The sequence below is a fragment of the Rissa tridactyla genome, chromosome 11 (assembly GCF_028500815.1).
Source record: "Rissa tridactyla isolate bRisTri1 chromosome 11, bRisTri1.patW.cur.20221130, whole genome shotgun sequence".
NCBI classification, from domain to species: domain Eukaryota; kingdom Metazoa; phylum Chordata; class Aves; order Charadriiformes; family Laridae; genus Rissa; species Rissa tridactyla.
The window spans coordinates 18,528,763-18,545,133 of NC_071476.1; the positions used below are offsets into that span (position 1 = coordinate 18,528,763).

A 16,371-nucleotide genomic window follows, 5' to 3' on the forward strand; every position below is an offset into this window, starting at 1 on the left:
TAAGATTTATGAAGAGACTAATGAGCTCTCTCCTCTTTGATACTATATACTTATTGCTTCAGTAGGGTTCAAAACACTTTCAAAATCACCAAGAAATGTAACATAGTGCACCTAAAAAAAGTGCTTGCTTGTTTATTTTTGTGTGTGTACTTGCTGACATAATCAGCCTCGTATTACTGCTAAAGCCAACAAGCAGCTAGCGTTTCCTGTCGTTTTCTGGAGGCTTTCGAAGGCGGGTATTGGCATGGTAGCTCTCAAAAACGATGGTCAGTGGATAAACTGTTGGTGCAAATAATACTTTTCCAAGGCTGCAATGTCTGGATGGTTTCTGTTTTGAATTACTCAAATTATATTTGCAATAAATGAGTTTCTGCTTGTGAAATAGATATAATAATACCAGGGCCTTGAAAGGATGAAAAAGTAAATATTTAATAACCTAAGTTCTCCTGAAGAGTAGAATTGAGATGAAATTGTGATTATTTTTTTGTCTTTGCAGAAACTTGCGAACTGTTGCAAGGGCAGTTTCAGACTGCGGGATGTAAAGCAGCGCTGTCTGCGTAAATACACATCTTAAACATCGATGTGAAATGTTTAAAGACTAGTAAAAAGAGGGATTAACTACAAACAGAAATACCAAAAAAATGCATTCAATTACTTTACAATGGCAATGCTTCAGACAAATTGTGAGAACAGTAGCTTTTCTGCTTAGATGGGTGGGGTCGTACAGAGATAGCTCTAATGCTGCTTCACTTCGCCGTGATGTTGTATTAGTTAAGTTTAAAATTGTGTTCCCTGGCAAACCATAAAAGATTTCAAAAGTATTAGACACCCACTTTTGTGCTGGAATTTAATATGCAACTTTTTATTGGAAAATAATCGTCCTTGTCTGGCAAAATCCACCATGCAATATTTCTGTTAGTAGGCATAATGCAATAAAGACAGGGAGGGCTATTTATCACTACAAATTTTGAGGATTTCAGGATTCTTTTTATTATTTTAATATATTTCTTTGGTATTAAATCAGAAAAATGATAAATTACACCTGTCGAAGCTGTTTTTCCTTTTTCCCAGAAAATGATGTACAACCCAATTTCACTGGTCATTTTGGCTTTTAAAGATATGTATTTTTTTCCTATAAAAAACTCTACCAATAGGGTTTTTTTTAATAATAATACTGAAGTACTTTTTATTTCAAACATATGAAGTAGTTTATAACTACTTCCTGGCATTGCAAACTTTGGCCTTTTCACATTGTATTAGGGTTTTTTTAAAAGGCATTAAGTATATATTGCTTTGAAAGAAATAGTGTATTGTTAAGACGCTGGATCCAGTGGATCAATTTTCAGTATTTGATATAGATTAAATTGTGGCTAGCCCGAAAGGTTAAAATAATAATTTATTTAATTTCAGGACTTTCGTGTGCGTCAATCGGCTTCTATACAGTCTTAGAAATTGCTATTTTTCTTTTTTTATGAGTATAACAGTCTTTTTCTAAAGGATAATCTGGAATTAAAAGCAACCGTAATTCCAGCAAATGTACTATATAATAGGGGGGAAAAAAAGGAAGAAAAAACAGAAGTCAGTATTAACAGTAGAGGCAACAAATGATTGGAGCTGGTGTCATGGTTTACATTACTTTCACAATTATTCCAGGTTTGCATATTTCGAAATATATTAGCCCAATTTGATTTCAAAGCTCAGTTATTTGAATTATAAATCATTATGTCCCTCCTAGCTGATCAGTCGTGAAATATCTTTGAATTCATTTACATAATGGAATATGTTAGTCATTCCTTTATGTCTTTGAAGCCATAGTGCTCCCTCATGCATGTTTAGCTTTTTCTAATAATTAACTTTTCCACTGTATATTTTTGTAGCAAAATAACTACAGTTTCATTGTTGTTTCATACAATAACTTGAGGCAAAATATTTAGTCTCAAAAAGTCTTGATCCATGTCTTTGTTACCTTATGAGAGGCTGTCCCTTGTAACACAGGGGGGAAAAACCCAACTCTGTAGCTTTGCGATATAAAACAGGTAACGCTGTGTCAAATGTTATAGATCGACAAAGGAGCATCATCTTAAAAACTAGATTAGGAGGTTTTCCAATAGCAGCTATAAAATGTATCCTTACGTTTTTAACTGCGTAAAAAGAATTTAATCCATTTAAAATGAAACGGGAAATTGTTTATTCCCATAAAAGTAATCAAAGTCTTCAGTCAATTATGTGCAGGAATGGCGGAGTCAAGCAAGCACCCAGAAAAAAACCCCAGTAACGATAAGAAGTGTTACGGGTATTTGTTTGTAAAATCTTCTGTGTTTGTCCCTGACTAGGCACTACTGAGCAGTCTAAATTATGCAGCCCTGCTGATTATTCCTTAAAGAACTTCATCAACGCCAGGGATCAACAGTGTCCAGTAAACCAACGAGTCCTGGTTTTATAATTTTCCTTGTCACATGTACAAGCCCATAAGTCATTTCATTCATTTGATGCTTCAATGTGGATGTTTCTGGGGGTTGAATTTTTCTGTGGAATTCCTGAAAAAGTGTATTACTATACTCAGATATCACAAAGCCTTTTATATCCCCATTTTACAGATGCCGAACTGAAACAGTGCTATTTAACAGACTTGCCGAAAGTCGTACAGCAGTTTTATGCCAAATGAAGGAGAAACAAGAGTGGGAAAATCCAGACCATTGCTCTGGCCGTTCCCTTGCTCTGTGTTTGTGAACATCCCTCCTGGCAGCGGTTGCCTCTGAGCAAAAGCTCATGCCGGCGTCGGCGTGGCAATTTTTGGAATACGCAGTGTTGTCTCAACCCCAAATGTTTGAACCATCTGGGACAGGGAATCGCTGTGTCCTCATGCTATTAGAGATGTCCGTAATTCACCCAGCTGGGAGAGGATTGAAGTTGCGAAACAAGTCTTGACCATCTGAGCTTTACGGCCTTCTATAACATAGTTTTTGCAAACTCAACTTTTGATTTAATACGATTTCTCCTGCTTTTTAATAGAAACCTTCGGAAAAATACTACGTTCCATCAGGTGTAGTTGCCTAGTAAGGGATGCTGGAATAGATGCTCTGCAGAATACGTGCAGTCCAGGAAACTCTGTCATTTGATGTGCGTCTCCCAGGGAGCCTTTGATAGAGGAGGTGCAGACAGAGCCGAGCTGACCCTGCTGGGCCAGGGGGAGCCTCAGCCGCGGGCTTTGCCGGAGGGACGCGGTGACCAATCTTCAATTCTATAAAGTTGACGGAACTGGGACTTCTGTGGAAGTATGTATAGATACATCCAAAATTCCCAGCTGTACTTTGCCACAGACTTTGCTCTGAGACTTTGTATGTTCTTAAGAAATTTCCATTTAATTCTTAGACGTCTGAAATTACTTGGTTAAATGTTTAACGTAGCTTAGTACGTACAAGATGCATTTTCATCTGTCGTAACTGAAAAAAAAACCTCTGTGATTTCCACCCCATTACTTCAGTGCTGCTTAGGCCTGCCAAGCGCCGGTCATCTTCAACACGGCCACTTGCAAAACCACTTTTTTTCTTTTTTTTCTTCTTTTTTTCTTTTTTACATGCTGATAACATGGGCCTATCTGGGGAAAAAACAGCACCATTTATTAGCAGAAACTCTCCGTTTAATGATAAAAGTCATTTAGTTCATTTGTCTCTTTTGTGACTAGAATATATGCCATAAAAAGTAATTGCTTTAATTAATAATAGATTGTGGTCTTTAATGTTCTAAAGAACATCTCCGTGACATATATTTCTAGATGAAATTCAGATAATTTTTTTTAACTTGCATTCGTTGTTGTTTCAGTTGAGGGTTTTTTCTCACTAAAAATTCCTGAAAGTTTGTACAACCCAATGACACAATCGTTAACACTGCGAGGCTGATTTTTCCTTAACGCCTGCTACTTATAGTCTCCTGAAAAAGCTTGTGAAAATCGAGGCTGTGAAATTCATGCTTCAGAATCACACAGTAAGTTTCCTTACGGCGTTAAAAAACATTGCGTGTAGTAGATTTTGTAGAACGCTTAACTTTTTGTACTCTGCTGTTTCCACAGAGTAAGCATTTCCCTTTCTTGGGCGTCAGCGATAATTACAGCCTCAGTGACCTTCGGTGCCGGACGGTGTTCTACACTGCTCTCACGCGGCTCCTCATGGTGGATTTAGGTAAGGTCCTTCTCCCACATCCCCCAGACACCACTGTCTTGTGTAATACTATGAACTTTTAAGGTTATTAAGCCCATCAAACAGCAGTGTAATTGTACAGTAAATATGTTATCATTGGTATTTAAATCACTGCCTGTCAACTTTGGAGATGAAGCAATACCAATGTATTTGTTTGCCTTCTGTTGCAGAAATAAGCAAGAGGAGTTATTTTTTGCACAGAAGCACTTTTTGCATTGTTTGAAGATTTACAGCATTAAGTGCTTGAGTAAGTGTTTTGCATTTCCAGGTGACATACCGATTATGCCAGAACCTTCCAGCTTCTAGTAGGTTTTCTTTAATTTCAGTTCTTTGTGCGCGTTTCCAATATACAAGACCATCCAAGTTTTAATAAAAAGATTGACAAGAGTTCTGCAGTTCAGCCAGAAATACTTAAACATGCATTTGGGGTTACCTTTTGAGTTGCCCTTTGGAAACGAGGGAGGCTGGACATATGTAAAACATGGTGCGCTCTTTAATAGCTAGATGTGATAAAAGACACGGTAAATTTGAATCCAGGCACTGCCCTTGGCCACCAGAGTAAGAGGCAGAACACTGTCTGCGTGGTTAGCGCTCTGTTGGCTAAATGGGGAAGGCTGGGCCTCTCAAAACGAGCACTGAAACAAGTCCCGTGTTAAAGAAGCTGACGGTGAAGAATGCAGCGCTTCTGCAATTGCCTCTTCTGAGCAGCCTTACGTCTGCTGAGGCTCTGCCTGCCCTGAGGATGGATGCCTGTAGGTGTCGCGAGGCGGGCCGCTGGTGAGGGGCCTTCAGAAAATAAGAAAAGTCTTCTGTCTCCTGATTTCTAGCCCTCATACAAGGAGGGCTGCACACCTAGGCAATATGTGTGCAGAAGAGATCGACACAGTCGTAAGCCAACAGTAGTTGTTCCTCCCCTGTACTGTCTGCTGCTGAACGGTGCTGAAAAGAGTTAACTTCGAGGCATGACCGAACCGTATTTATCGGCTTTTTCTTAAAGGATGGCAACTGTGAGCTGGACCTGGATTTACTTGTGGTTAAACAGCTTTCGGTACTGGCTCGGTGTTGTATAACATAAGCAAGAGGTACATTTTCTAATATAAAATGGGTTACACGTGCAGTTTCAGTGACTTTTCCTGCGGGTGGGGGGGAATTTGGTAAAACCAAGATCAGAGGTTTTAAAAACTACATCTCAAAGTAGAGATTGTGTAAACATATGTCAGACAAAATGCAGGCGTGTGGCTTATGACTGGCTACGAGCTGATAGAGGTCATCGTGGTTCCTCTGGATTAGCAGCTCCACAAGATCTGAAATGATTAAGGAACATCTGGAAAAAGCATACCTCAACATTTCCTTTGTGTTTCTACTGGAATAAATTTGTTAGGGTTTGAACTGATAGAAAAGCACATCTAGAGACACAAACAGGTGTAAGTTGCTTTTAGGATCCAAATTCAAAAAGTAAGGCATACACAAACTGTGTGCAAGCATTGAATGGCAGCATTCTTGTGAATCAGAAGATGTTTTCAAACTGTGCAAAATAGCTTTTTTAGACAAAAAAAGCAGTGTACCAATTGTCTTCTCTGAGGTTTTTTTTTCCAAATTAAATCAGCTTTATATAAAATCCTTTTACGTGAATGATAAACAATTTGCGTGGAAACAAAATTAAGATGAACTTTTATCGGCGGGGGTTGTTTTTAGTAATTGTTTGACATAGAAGTATTTTTTGGAGATTAGTTGAATACAGTAAATTCAGAATATTTACATTTTGAACAATGTGCTGTTGGAGTGACTGGCAAAATTTAATTGTAGGAAAGAACAGCAATATATTAAATGGTGTTTGCTTCAAAATGCACTTCGGTTTCTGTTGAATTACTTTAAGGTCACATGACTATAATTAGACTTTGAATTCCTTACGTGGCCCAGGCTGTACGTTTAATAATTTATTTTTTTTGGTCATTTAGAATTGCATCATTTTGTCCAAGATTCTTAGTCCAAGATTTCTAAAGTAAACTGAATATTTGTGTGAAGTATATAGCAACCAAAACTAATCCAAGAACACCGGTAAAAGTTACGTTTAAATAAAAGGTTTTCCTAGGATTAATAAATTTTAATTTATATTTTTCTTCCGCGCTACCAAAAGGGGTAGATCCAAGCTGTAGAAAATACCTTCAGGAGCTCTTGGGCGTGATTTGTCCGGGTGCTGTGCTTACAGGTATACGCACTCATGCTCGGCGCCAAACCGCCCCAAGTGAAGCAAGTTTAAAACACTATTGCCGTAAGCCACACGCTGAGCTACTATAACTTAACACGCGAGGCATCTCATTTCTTTCAGATGACGTAATAAGGATGCGTACGTGTAGTTTGACTAACCAAAAATGAACAATTTACCGTGGCAGGTTTGTTTAGGATAGTTTCTTCCTTTCCTTATTAATATCATACTCTTGATGGGATGTGAATGTGGCTTGTACAGGAATGCAAAAGAATTTATAGGTGGTAGTTTGTGTTGCTTTTCCAAAAGTTACAAGTTATTCGATTAATAGGGCAATACTATGTAGGATCCTAATTGTATATTCTTTCTTGACTGCCTACACTGAAATTTAAAACAGAAATCGTTTTCAGATTTCCGGAACTAACGAGTTTGTCATTAAAGTGTTGGTCCCAGTCAACATTGGACATTCTGGTAGTCCTTTGGACTGCTGTCCTGGTTTAACAAAGCACGCTTGAGATTCTGCCTTCTGGGAGGGTTCATCTTGAATTTGGATGTGTGCATAGTATCCTCGTGGAGATTATCTTCTAATGACGCGCAGCAGCCTAGATGAGAGGGAGTATTATTTTTGCGATGTTGTGACAACTCCAGTTTCTCCTGAGAACTCTGCAAATGGCAATTGAGCGCCGATCCTGCGGAGAGCGGTACCCAAATAGCTTCTGTCAGCCTCTACGCTGGCATGGGACAATACCGGCACAGGACTCTTTCTGAATGCTTGGTCTTTATTTACTAATTTTTTTGCTCTGAGGAAAATCTAATGAGCAATTAAAAGGAGAAAAGCATCAGGATATGCAATGCCTATAGAAATAGTTTAGCTCCTAGGAGGGTGAGAGGAGCTGGTCGAGCAAAGAGATTGGGAGCACAGAAACTAATACTGTATTGGAACTGCCTGAGGAGCTGGAGTTGGCAAAGGAAGGAGATGGAAACAAAAAGCTGGAGGAACAGTCTGGGGTTACTGTGATCAGTCACAAGGAGGACATAAGGGTCCAGAGAAGATAAATAAAAACACTGACTGGGGTTGAAAGGAGCAGAGGGAAGATGGCAGAGGAGACGGGCAAAGATGGACAGGATGGCATTTTCCCAAAGTCCACCAGACGCTGTTGCTGCCAGCAGTAGCTTTGAAATCTAGCATGAAGCATCTCAGCCTCCTTGGTTCAGCTCCAGGTGCAGGATGCACGTCGCGGGTTGGGTCAGTTACTTTGCTGGTTTAAGAAAGTTCTTGAGCATAGATTGCAACGTGAAGGGTCCATAACCGGGGCTGGCCAGTGCAGTAGCAGTAAGTTATTGAAAGTATTTCCTTTGCTTTAAAGAAAAAAATCTGGAAAGCTGGGCACGAAAGCCATGTGTTAAAGGGAAGCGGTTCAGATCACAGAGCCAAGTATTCAGAACTGCGGAAATGCCATAACTGGGATTGCCGCTGCTGCTTTCCTTTCCTCTCCCCTGTAAATATCCACATTGTTGTGAGGCGGTTTTAATTGCAGGATCACAATTATTTCTCTCAGAGGATATTTGTCTCTTTCAGTTCAGAAGGTTTGTCATTCTGACTTAATGAGAAGCTACTGAGTATTTTGATTTTCTTTTTTTTCTGTGCGGTGTGAGGAGCAGAAAAGGCCTTGACTGCTTAGCAACAACCAAAACCAATAGTGTCCTATCAACACTATTCCCATCCCAAACCCAGAACGCAAGACTACACCAGCTGCTAGCAAGAAAGACAATTCCATCCCAGCCAAAACCATGATGGTTGTCCTCTGGGTTTATGTCTTAGTCCATGCTTTGCTTTCTGTCGTGACTATTTTTCTGCTTGGCCTTTTCTCTCACTCTTACTGTTGTACTGGGGTGAGTGCTTTGGTCTTTGCAACGTTCCTAGAGATCAGAGGCTGGAATTAGGCCCATTTTACAGATGGGTATATGAAGTGTAGAAACTAACACTAACTGACACTAAGCTGACACCAACTTTGCACAACCGGTTTGACACACAAAAGACTGCTCGTAACTTCAATTGCAACTTAGTTTGCCAGACTTGCCAGTGCAGAGAGAAGAGAGAGAAGCCCTATAGCAAAGAGCTCTTTAAAGAACATAAATTAAATTCCTACTCTGAATTACTCTCGAGGGGACTCTGCATGCGAGAGGCAAGCTACCCTCATTAAGGGCCTAAAGATAAGTAGCGTAAGTACCAATCCTCGTGCAAATGGCCATTTCTAAAAAGTTGTTTATAGGTCCTCGTTCAGTGTTATGTCAAAACAGAACCAATCCAGACTTCCAGGTTCTCTTTCACCTGTCTAACCAAGACAATCTCTTTTTTCCCTACCCACAACATCTTGTTTCTTTTACTTTAAATTCACACCTTCTGAAACAAAAATTCACACCTTCTGAAACAATTGAGGGAATAGTGTCACATGAATAACCCCAGTGCAGTCCAGATTTATTTCCACGGCAGCTTCATTCTGTATACTAAATAGGTAGGAGGTAGAAAAAATAGCCTATGATCATTTAAACATCACACTAAAAAGTACACATGTGTAAGGGTCTAATTTGTTGTTGCCGTTTTAAATTTAACGTTTTCTAACTGCTGACCCTTCACTTTCTTCTGTGAATATTCTTCCAGGGTACTGAGCAAACGCTGTCAGATTAACAGAGAAAGCAGAAATACGAAAAAGAGAAAGCTGGGAAACGCAGAGACGTGCCAGCCTCAGATACACGTTGTTTGCGATCAACAATCCGTCTTCTTTGTTTATAACTCAGTAAAAATATGTCAGACCTCGGGTTTTTGTTTCTGTAGGTCATATTGAAAGTTCCCATGATGTCAGTGAGATTTTTCTATAAAAGCCGAAGAGACTGACCCCTCTGAACGACAGACTGAATATGGTGTGATGCTTTTTGTTGTGATTTCTTTTCCTGTAGGTGAAGACGAGGATGAGTTTGAGAATTTCATGCTCCCCCTCACAGTTTCGTTTGAAAGCGTGACTCGGATACTCAACGGTAGCTTTGAACAAGAAGAAGCAAAGGTAGGTTTGTTTCAATGGTAGGGGAAGAAATTCTCCATGGGAAGAACTAATAGTGGGGCAAGCATTTAGCAGCAAGCTTGTCATCTCTCCTCTCTGTCTCTCTTGGTGTGTATATACCTGTATACTTAGATGTATATTTATACCTGTGTATTTATACCTTATATATATTATATATTCTTTATAATTAGAAATGTAGACAGTCGAGATACAAAGGCTACGAATGACTATCCTAAATAAACTTTGTACAAAGATTTTTATAGAGGCCCTGGGATTTTTCAGCCCTTTGCAAATCAAGTTGACCTCATTTGATCCCCATTTATAATCAAAGGGACAGATTTGTCTTCGGTGATAGCTTACCCCTTTCATATGTCATATTCCCCTCTGCCATGCAAGTGTCCCGCTTGCGTATATTAACATATTTATTTGGGGGCATGAGGAGACATGTTGTAACACACTTGATAAAACACCGCGGCTTTAAAGTATTTTTTCAAACAAGAATTTATTATATAAATCAAGACTTTATTAAATGGCTGGGCATATATGTATAAATAGGAACTGGTCTTGAAGTATTGCACCCTTAAACTGAACAAAGTGATTAGGATAACTGATAGCTAAATAAGGTTTTTATGTGCCTGTGGGAGCCATATTAGGATTGATTTGACAAGTCAGTTCAGCTGTGGCAACAGTCATAATATCTAGCACAACATTATGTTTTATTAGTAAAATCCTTAAGTGTAGCAAGCTGTTTGTGTCAAAACAACAGTATATTTTAGGGAAGGAAAAGACTTGCTCGATACAAGCTGCATCATCAGGAATGATAATGTATTAGAGCGGTGTCGCATTAAAGAGATCCCCTTGTACCCTCACTGCATAAATAGTTGACAATGCGCACGGGAGCGCGCCTTTCAGCTACACGGGGTCATTTGGAAGAAACCCATGCTGTAATTTTTAATTTGCCGTTTTAAAATACGATGGAAACTTAAATATTACATCATCGTATTTACCCGCTTCCTTTTGTAAGAAAATAAGCAGATACGCTAGAAATATTTAGTAAATAGTTTGTCTACAGTACATGTCTGACAGTACCAGAAGATGCACAGTTAACAATAATAGCTTGAATTAGGCTGATATTTTTTTTAAAAAAAAGTACTTAAGGTTATTTCAACAATTAATTAGTTCTGGTTTCCTCATTTGTTGTTGCTTTAGGTATTTAATTTTAATATGTTTTAATTTATTAGATGCAGTTTATCTATCTTGGATTCATTTCTTATATTTCCAAGTTATAAATCCCAAAAATCAGAATGAAGAGGTATTTGATAGCATCACCCTTTCTGTAGGGAACGCTATTTATCTCGTGTGAGGATAGAGTTTATTAAAATAATTTTGCCGTTGTCCTGTCTGGTTTGCTTGAAACCATCTTAGTAGAGAAATTTTAATGGAGTGCCAGTGATATATTCCTAAACTAGCAAGTTCTTAACGACCCTGGAAAGTGACTGCTTGATTACACTTTAACGGTATTTGCAAATAAAATCACAAGTAATTAAGGGGAAATCTCCAGGCTTTTGAGCAAGTTTGATGCATGATAACTGCCTGATTCAGCTTCATCTAGAGTAATGCTGTGTAGACAAGAGCTACTGAGATCAATAGCAACATAATGATAGTGGCAGAATTAAGTGAGTAACCTGAGAACTGTGTCTTCAAAATGCATGCAGCTGCCACGAGCCAGGGCCACACAGTGCACTCCCCGCTTCCGTCCTAAATGTTCATCAAAAGACGCCCTGCAGGAAAATGGAGTTAGATGCTCTTTATTGCTGATCGTGTCTCTTGCCACATTTATCAGGGAAATTGGATTAGCAGTTGGCAGCTGCAGGTAGACAAGGTTCTGCAGTGATTAAATATGCAGCTTGGCTGCATTTGTTGTGACAGACCTTTAGTAAATTCTACTGTAAGCACCATCTGTCTAATTTGTATACAGAAAACTTGGTGCTTTAAGCTACTGATAAAGAACTAAATCTGTTGCTTTATCATAAACAAAACTTTTGCTCTAAATTCTCTTAAATGTAATTTATTAGGTTAAAGCTATTTTTCTATCACGATGAATAAATAATACATGCAAAAGTGCTTTCAGGTACTTCATTTTGCGAGTACTGAAAACAAAACCAGTTCGGTTCTTCAATAAAATGCTTAGTATTCCCATCCACGGGGAGATGACACTGTTAAAATATCACTATGAAAATGGTCCAGGACTGCCAAATTCATTTAATTTGTGGTTTTTACTAGGACTTTCTAACTGGCCAGGGTTTGTTTGAGTTTTTTAATATTTCTGAAATACACAGTTGAAAAACAGTCACAACAAGGGAGCTCTTTCTTTTTAAAATACATTTGTAATCATTAAATCCGCCTACAAAACATATGTTTAGGTTTCTTTTCCAGGGAGATCGAATATAATTGAAGATGGCTTAAGTAATTATATGCTTTGCTTTCCTTTTTTCTTCTTTTTGGCTACTTCCCTTCTTCACATTTTTATATTAATAGGAAAAATGTCCAGTATTAAAACAGTGGCTGATTTTCTCCTAAGATTTTTCAAGGTTTCTCTTGACAGTCGGGTTAAGTAATATATCGACTGGGCAGCCGGAATCTCAGTAGTACTTTGTTTATCGTTGTGACATCATCAGATTTGCTAGAAACGTGTGGAGAAAAAAAAAAAAAAAAGGATCTGAGGAAAAAGCAGTTAAATAGCAACGTGCTATCTTTAGCTGGTTTGTAGAAACTCCATGCTGTTAAATTATTTAAAATCCTTGATTTTCAGCTTGCACACATTAAAAGTTTTCACACTAAGTGCCAAATGTTGCAAACAGCACTTTAACAGAATGATTTTGCTTTGATCCCTGTAGCAGTTCCTGAATAATTTATCACAGGTTATTGCCTTAATTCTGGAGAGGGATAGAGCAATAAAGGCAGATGAAAACACTCCAGTTGAAACACCTTGGGGCCTGCTCATTCCTCTGACACGGCTCTTTTGTTGGAACTATTTAGAGGTTATTAAGACGTGTCTCCAGAATTAAGAGTATGCTGTAAGGATGAAGACAGCCATCTTAATTCTAAAGACAAAGCGCAATGACCCTTCACCTTTTTTTTCCTTTGTTGTTATTATATAGTAGAATTATGAGGGTAATATTATAGCTGCACCCAGTAGTGCCACTATAGTTAAGGGTCTGTCAGACTTTCCATTACAAGCCCCGTTTTGGGGGTGGGTGGCGTGAGTAGTCTCGTCTGTTTTAAATTGCGTTAGTCAGACACTTGGCACGCGTCGGCGACTCACAGGGTGGGTTTTTTTCCTGTGGATACTGAAATCTTCAGCTCCTTTCCTTTGAAAAATCTTCTTTGGGACTTCGAAACAAAATACTTGAATTTATTTTAAAAATTGCTTTGTCTTCATTCATCTTAAGTAAACCTACCGCTGACATTCAGGGAAGAATAGTTCAAAACCAAAATTTGAACAAAATTGTTCCATTAGTAAGAAAAGCAAAGAAACCCACATCCCGCTGACAAGCTTTTGCTCTGTTTCTTGTATTCACTGTCCTTCGCTTCTCGTCTTCCTCGTCTCACAGTTGCCAGGGGCGTTATTACCTGTCACTTTGCCCCAGAAGTGGCCGGTGTTCACTTGTGAATGGAGCAGTGGCTCCGTGTTTTCTTCAAATTACTCTGTTAAGTTTGCAGGGCACTTCCAGTCCCACAGGGCGACAGACAGAAAGTAGATGTATAAGTGGTTAACATCATTTGTCATTAATAAATTTTATGCACGTAAGCGCATAAATGGACTAAAACTAGGTTGTCTTGGGATTTTGGGATGTTGGTGGTTTTTTTTCTTACTAAATGTGACTTAAGCGAGCGTGGAATCGAGGGTGATTTTTGCTCCTATGAGAGTTTAAAGATATTTTTACCAGTGACTTAAATGGATGAGGATTTATCTCAGGATTCCGTAGGCTATTATATGGGCTGTTCGGACATTGCCAGCCGTAGGCAGTGTTAGTTTATAAAGTTGAGTTCCAATGGATAATACCTAAACCGCTCAGGTTGCTGGGATTTCACAGGCCAAGAATATTATGGTGCCTTGTAGATTGAGGTCATTTCTTAAGAGTAGTGTGGTTGATGCTATGGGCTTTTTAATAACAATACCTGCATTTAAAGAATAGAAAAGCAAGAAATATAGTTTATGTAGTAGTTGTTCTCCTTTCTTTGGAATTCAAGGCCAAATGATGTCCGAAGTTGCCTGGTGTTGGTGTAAATTCCCAGAAAGCTGGGACCATGGTTTAAAGAAAAGTCGCACATCTACTTTTATTAATAGTTTTTAAGGCCTTACAACCAAACTGTTTCTCAAATAATTTTGCAAAAGAGTGTTTTCTTAGAACCGTTTTTGTGTTTTGGTTTGTTTTGTTTTTTATAACGGCAGAGTAAGTGTGATGGAGGGATATGGGTTTGGCTGGTTGTCCTTCTCTAATCCATGTTCCAAGCCCCAGTAAGATGGTGAGCTCTTTCCCTCCCAGCACATCCTCAAACAAAGGCAAGTTCCCGACTTGCCAGGGGCTGGAATTCCCCTTCTTTGCTGCTCCAGCCTGTCCTTTGTGCTGGCTTGTTCATCTCCCTTTTGTGCCTGGAATGGACAAAGGAACCAAAATCAATCGGGAAGATTTCCGCTTCCTTGTACATATTGTTGCATCTCTGTATCCCTTCAGAAAGAATTATAAAGTGTTACTGCCGAGTTCCTTTCATTCTCTTTTGGCCACCATGTCTGCTAACCCGTTATTTTCTGCATGGACAAAACAGCACACAAAGTGTGAAAATACAGATGCATATAAAGTTACAATTTCATATTGCATCTTCTCAGTATTGAACACTTCCTCTCCAGTGATTTCAGAGTCCCATTAAAGTTAATGAGAGTTGAGACCTCTCGGCATCTTGCAAGTTCAGGCCTTTTCGATGCGCAACAGAAAGGAAATGCGAGTATTAAAATACTGCTGGCAACCTCACTGACAGTTCGTAGAGACCTCGGTTTATGCTTGGATAAATCTCTGTGCGTGTGCCACCCAGGTCAGCTGGACTGCCGGGGCCGTATGCGAAAAGTAGAAATCAGCCCGTGTGTAAGGTGACATTTAGCGGTTTAACAGGGCATCAGCCGTAATTTGCTCTTTATATCAGCAAGTAAAAATTAATATGTGAATCTTACCTCTTGTATTTCTCAATGCTGTAAGTATTACAGTGTTAGCACCCAGTGGTACGTTATTATAAACTCTGGTTTCAAAGAGAGAAATCCTTACTGGTTTTTTTTGCCATGCTTCTATGATTATTTTTTTTTTTTTACCAGACTTTGCAGTACTGTGGTCTTTTATTATGAAAAAAAAAAAGTACAAACCCCATCTGCAACACTTGGATAAAATTTATTAAAACTACTTAATTATTGAAAAATATTATTTATGTCTAAGTAAATTGCAAAGTTTGTTTCTATTCTTAAAATATTTTTTCATTCACTAGGGTTTCTTATTGATGTCTATTAATTATCTTGAAAACATCCCCTTAGTAGGGGCTAATTATCTATGCATAAAATGTGGTCTGCATTTCGGCTGGAAGGATTCTGAAGCCACGCTTCAGTCATTAAAGGGGAAAAAAAAAAAAATTCTGCTCAGAACTAATGTTAATACAGGTATAGAGATTTGCGTGGTCTTCTGTAAACACAAAAGTTGCTTTCTGAAGAAATCTAACTTGGGAAAATACTTTTTTTTAAAAAAAGAACAAAAGATACGTTAAAATAACAGTACAGTGAGAATCTCAGTGCAACCTTAATTGTAGCTGGTTACGAGTATCAGTTAGTCTTATGCCTCATTCAAAGTATTACAAGCTTAAATTAACATTTTATTGTTATTGTTACTTTAAATATATTAATACAGGAAGCACTTTTAAACTTCAATACACAGGATTCATATATTATGTTTTAATTTGCATTATTTATTCGGGTAGCATATAGAATAATCAAAAGCATTTCCTAGTGTTATCACTATAAAACTTGTGGAAAATCTTGTTTGTTCAAAGAATCTTTGTGGGTTTTGATTAAAAAAAAAAAAAAGAGAAAGAAAGATCTGAGCGAGACATTTAAACTAATGAATCAAAATCAGATATGTGGTCATTATTGGCTGATTATTACTCCATCTGCTCTGCGCTAACGTGAAAATCAATTACTGTGTCTCTTTCCCACTGGCAGCGTATGTTGATGGGGCTGGCGAGGGATCTTCGCGGGATCGCCTTTGCGCTGAACACAAAGACCAGCTACACCATGCTGTTCCACTGGATGTATCCTTATTACGCTGTGACAATACCAGCTCTGTGCACAGAGGGGTACCAGGCCTCTTGCATTAGTTTAATAGTGCGGCACAGTGGGGAAGAGGAAACAAAGCTAAATGAACTAATGTGTAATCAGCTAAAATTACAGCACAATGGCAACCATGCAGTTAACTGGGAAGGACCAGGGAGAGGTCACTTTTTTGTTGTGTCACACTACTCGGCGAGAAAACCTATCCAAGTGCTTTTCTTCCCTTCATAAATCCCTAATGTTTTCGTAAAAAAAAAAAAAAAAAAAGCTGCGTCTTTAACTGCAAACACAATGTACCTACATTTGGTTTAACATCGAAAGTGCTTAAAAAATACTATACAAGTGCTATCTGGGGAGATTTCTCTCTCTGGTATGAATCATGTCTTTAATTTAGTCAGTTACTTTCTATTTATGTCAACTCTATTAATATCGCAACACCTGCAGTCTTCTTGATCCAGAAGAAAATGGACATCTGCAAACAAAATTATCATCTTTAGGCTGTAGTTTCCTTCAATAAGTAATGATAATGGAACTCTATTTGCT

The 16,371-nt window shown here is 38.5% G+C and overlaps 1 protein-coding gene across 3 annotated transcripts in view; it reads left to right on the top strand.

Annotated features, from left to right (window-relative positions):
* The window catches only part of RANBP17 (RAN binding protein 17), a 159,938-nt gene that overhangs the window by 92,047 nt on the left and 51,520 nt on the right, over positions 1 to 16,371 (top strand). For all 3 annotated transcript variants that reach the window (XM_054217200.1, XM_054217201.1, XM_054217202.1), the window contains 4 exons: positions 3,921 to 3,984; positions 4,070 to 4,178; positions 9,361 to 9,464; positions 15,721 to 15,809. In XM_054217200.1, the coding sequence (XP_054073175.1) occupies positions 3,921 to 3,984; positions 4,070 to 4,178; positions 9,361 to 9,464; positions 15,721 to 15,809 (366 nt within the window). The remainder of the gene's footprint in view (positions 1 to 3,920; positions 3,985 to 4,069; positions 4,179 to 9,360; positions 9,465 to 15,720; positions 15,810 to 16,371) is intronic.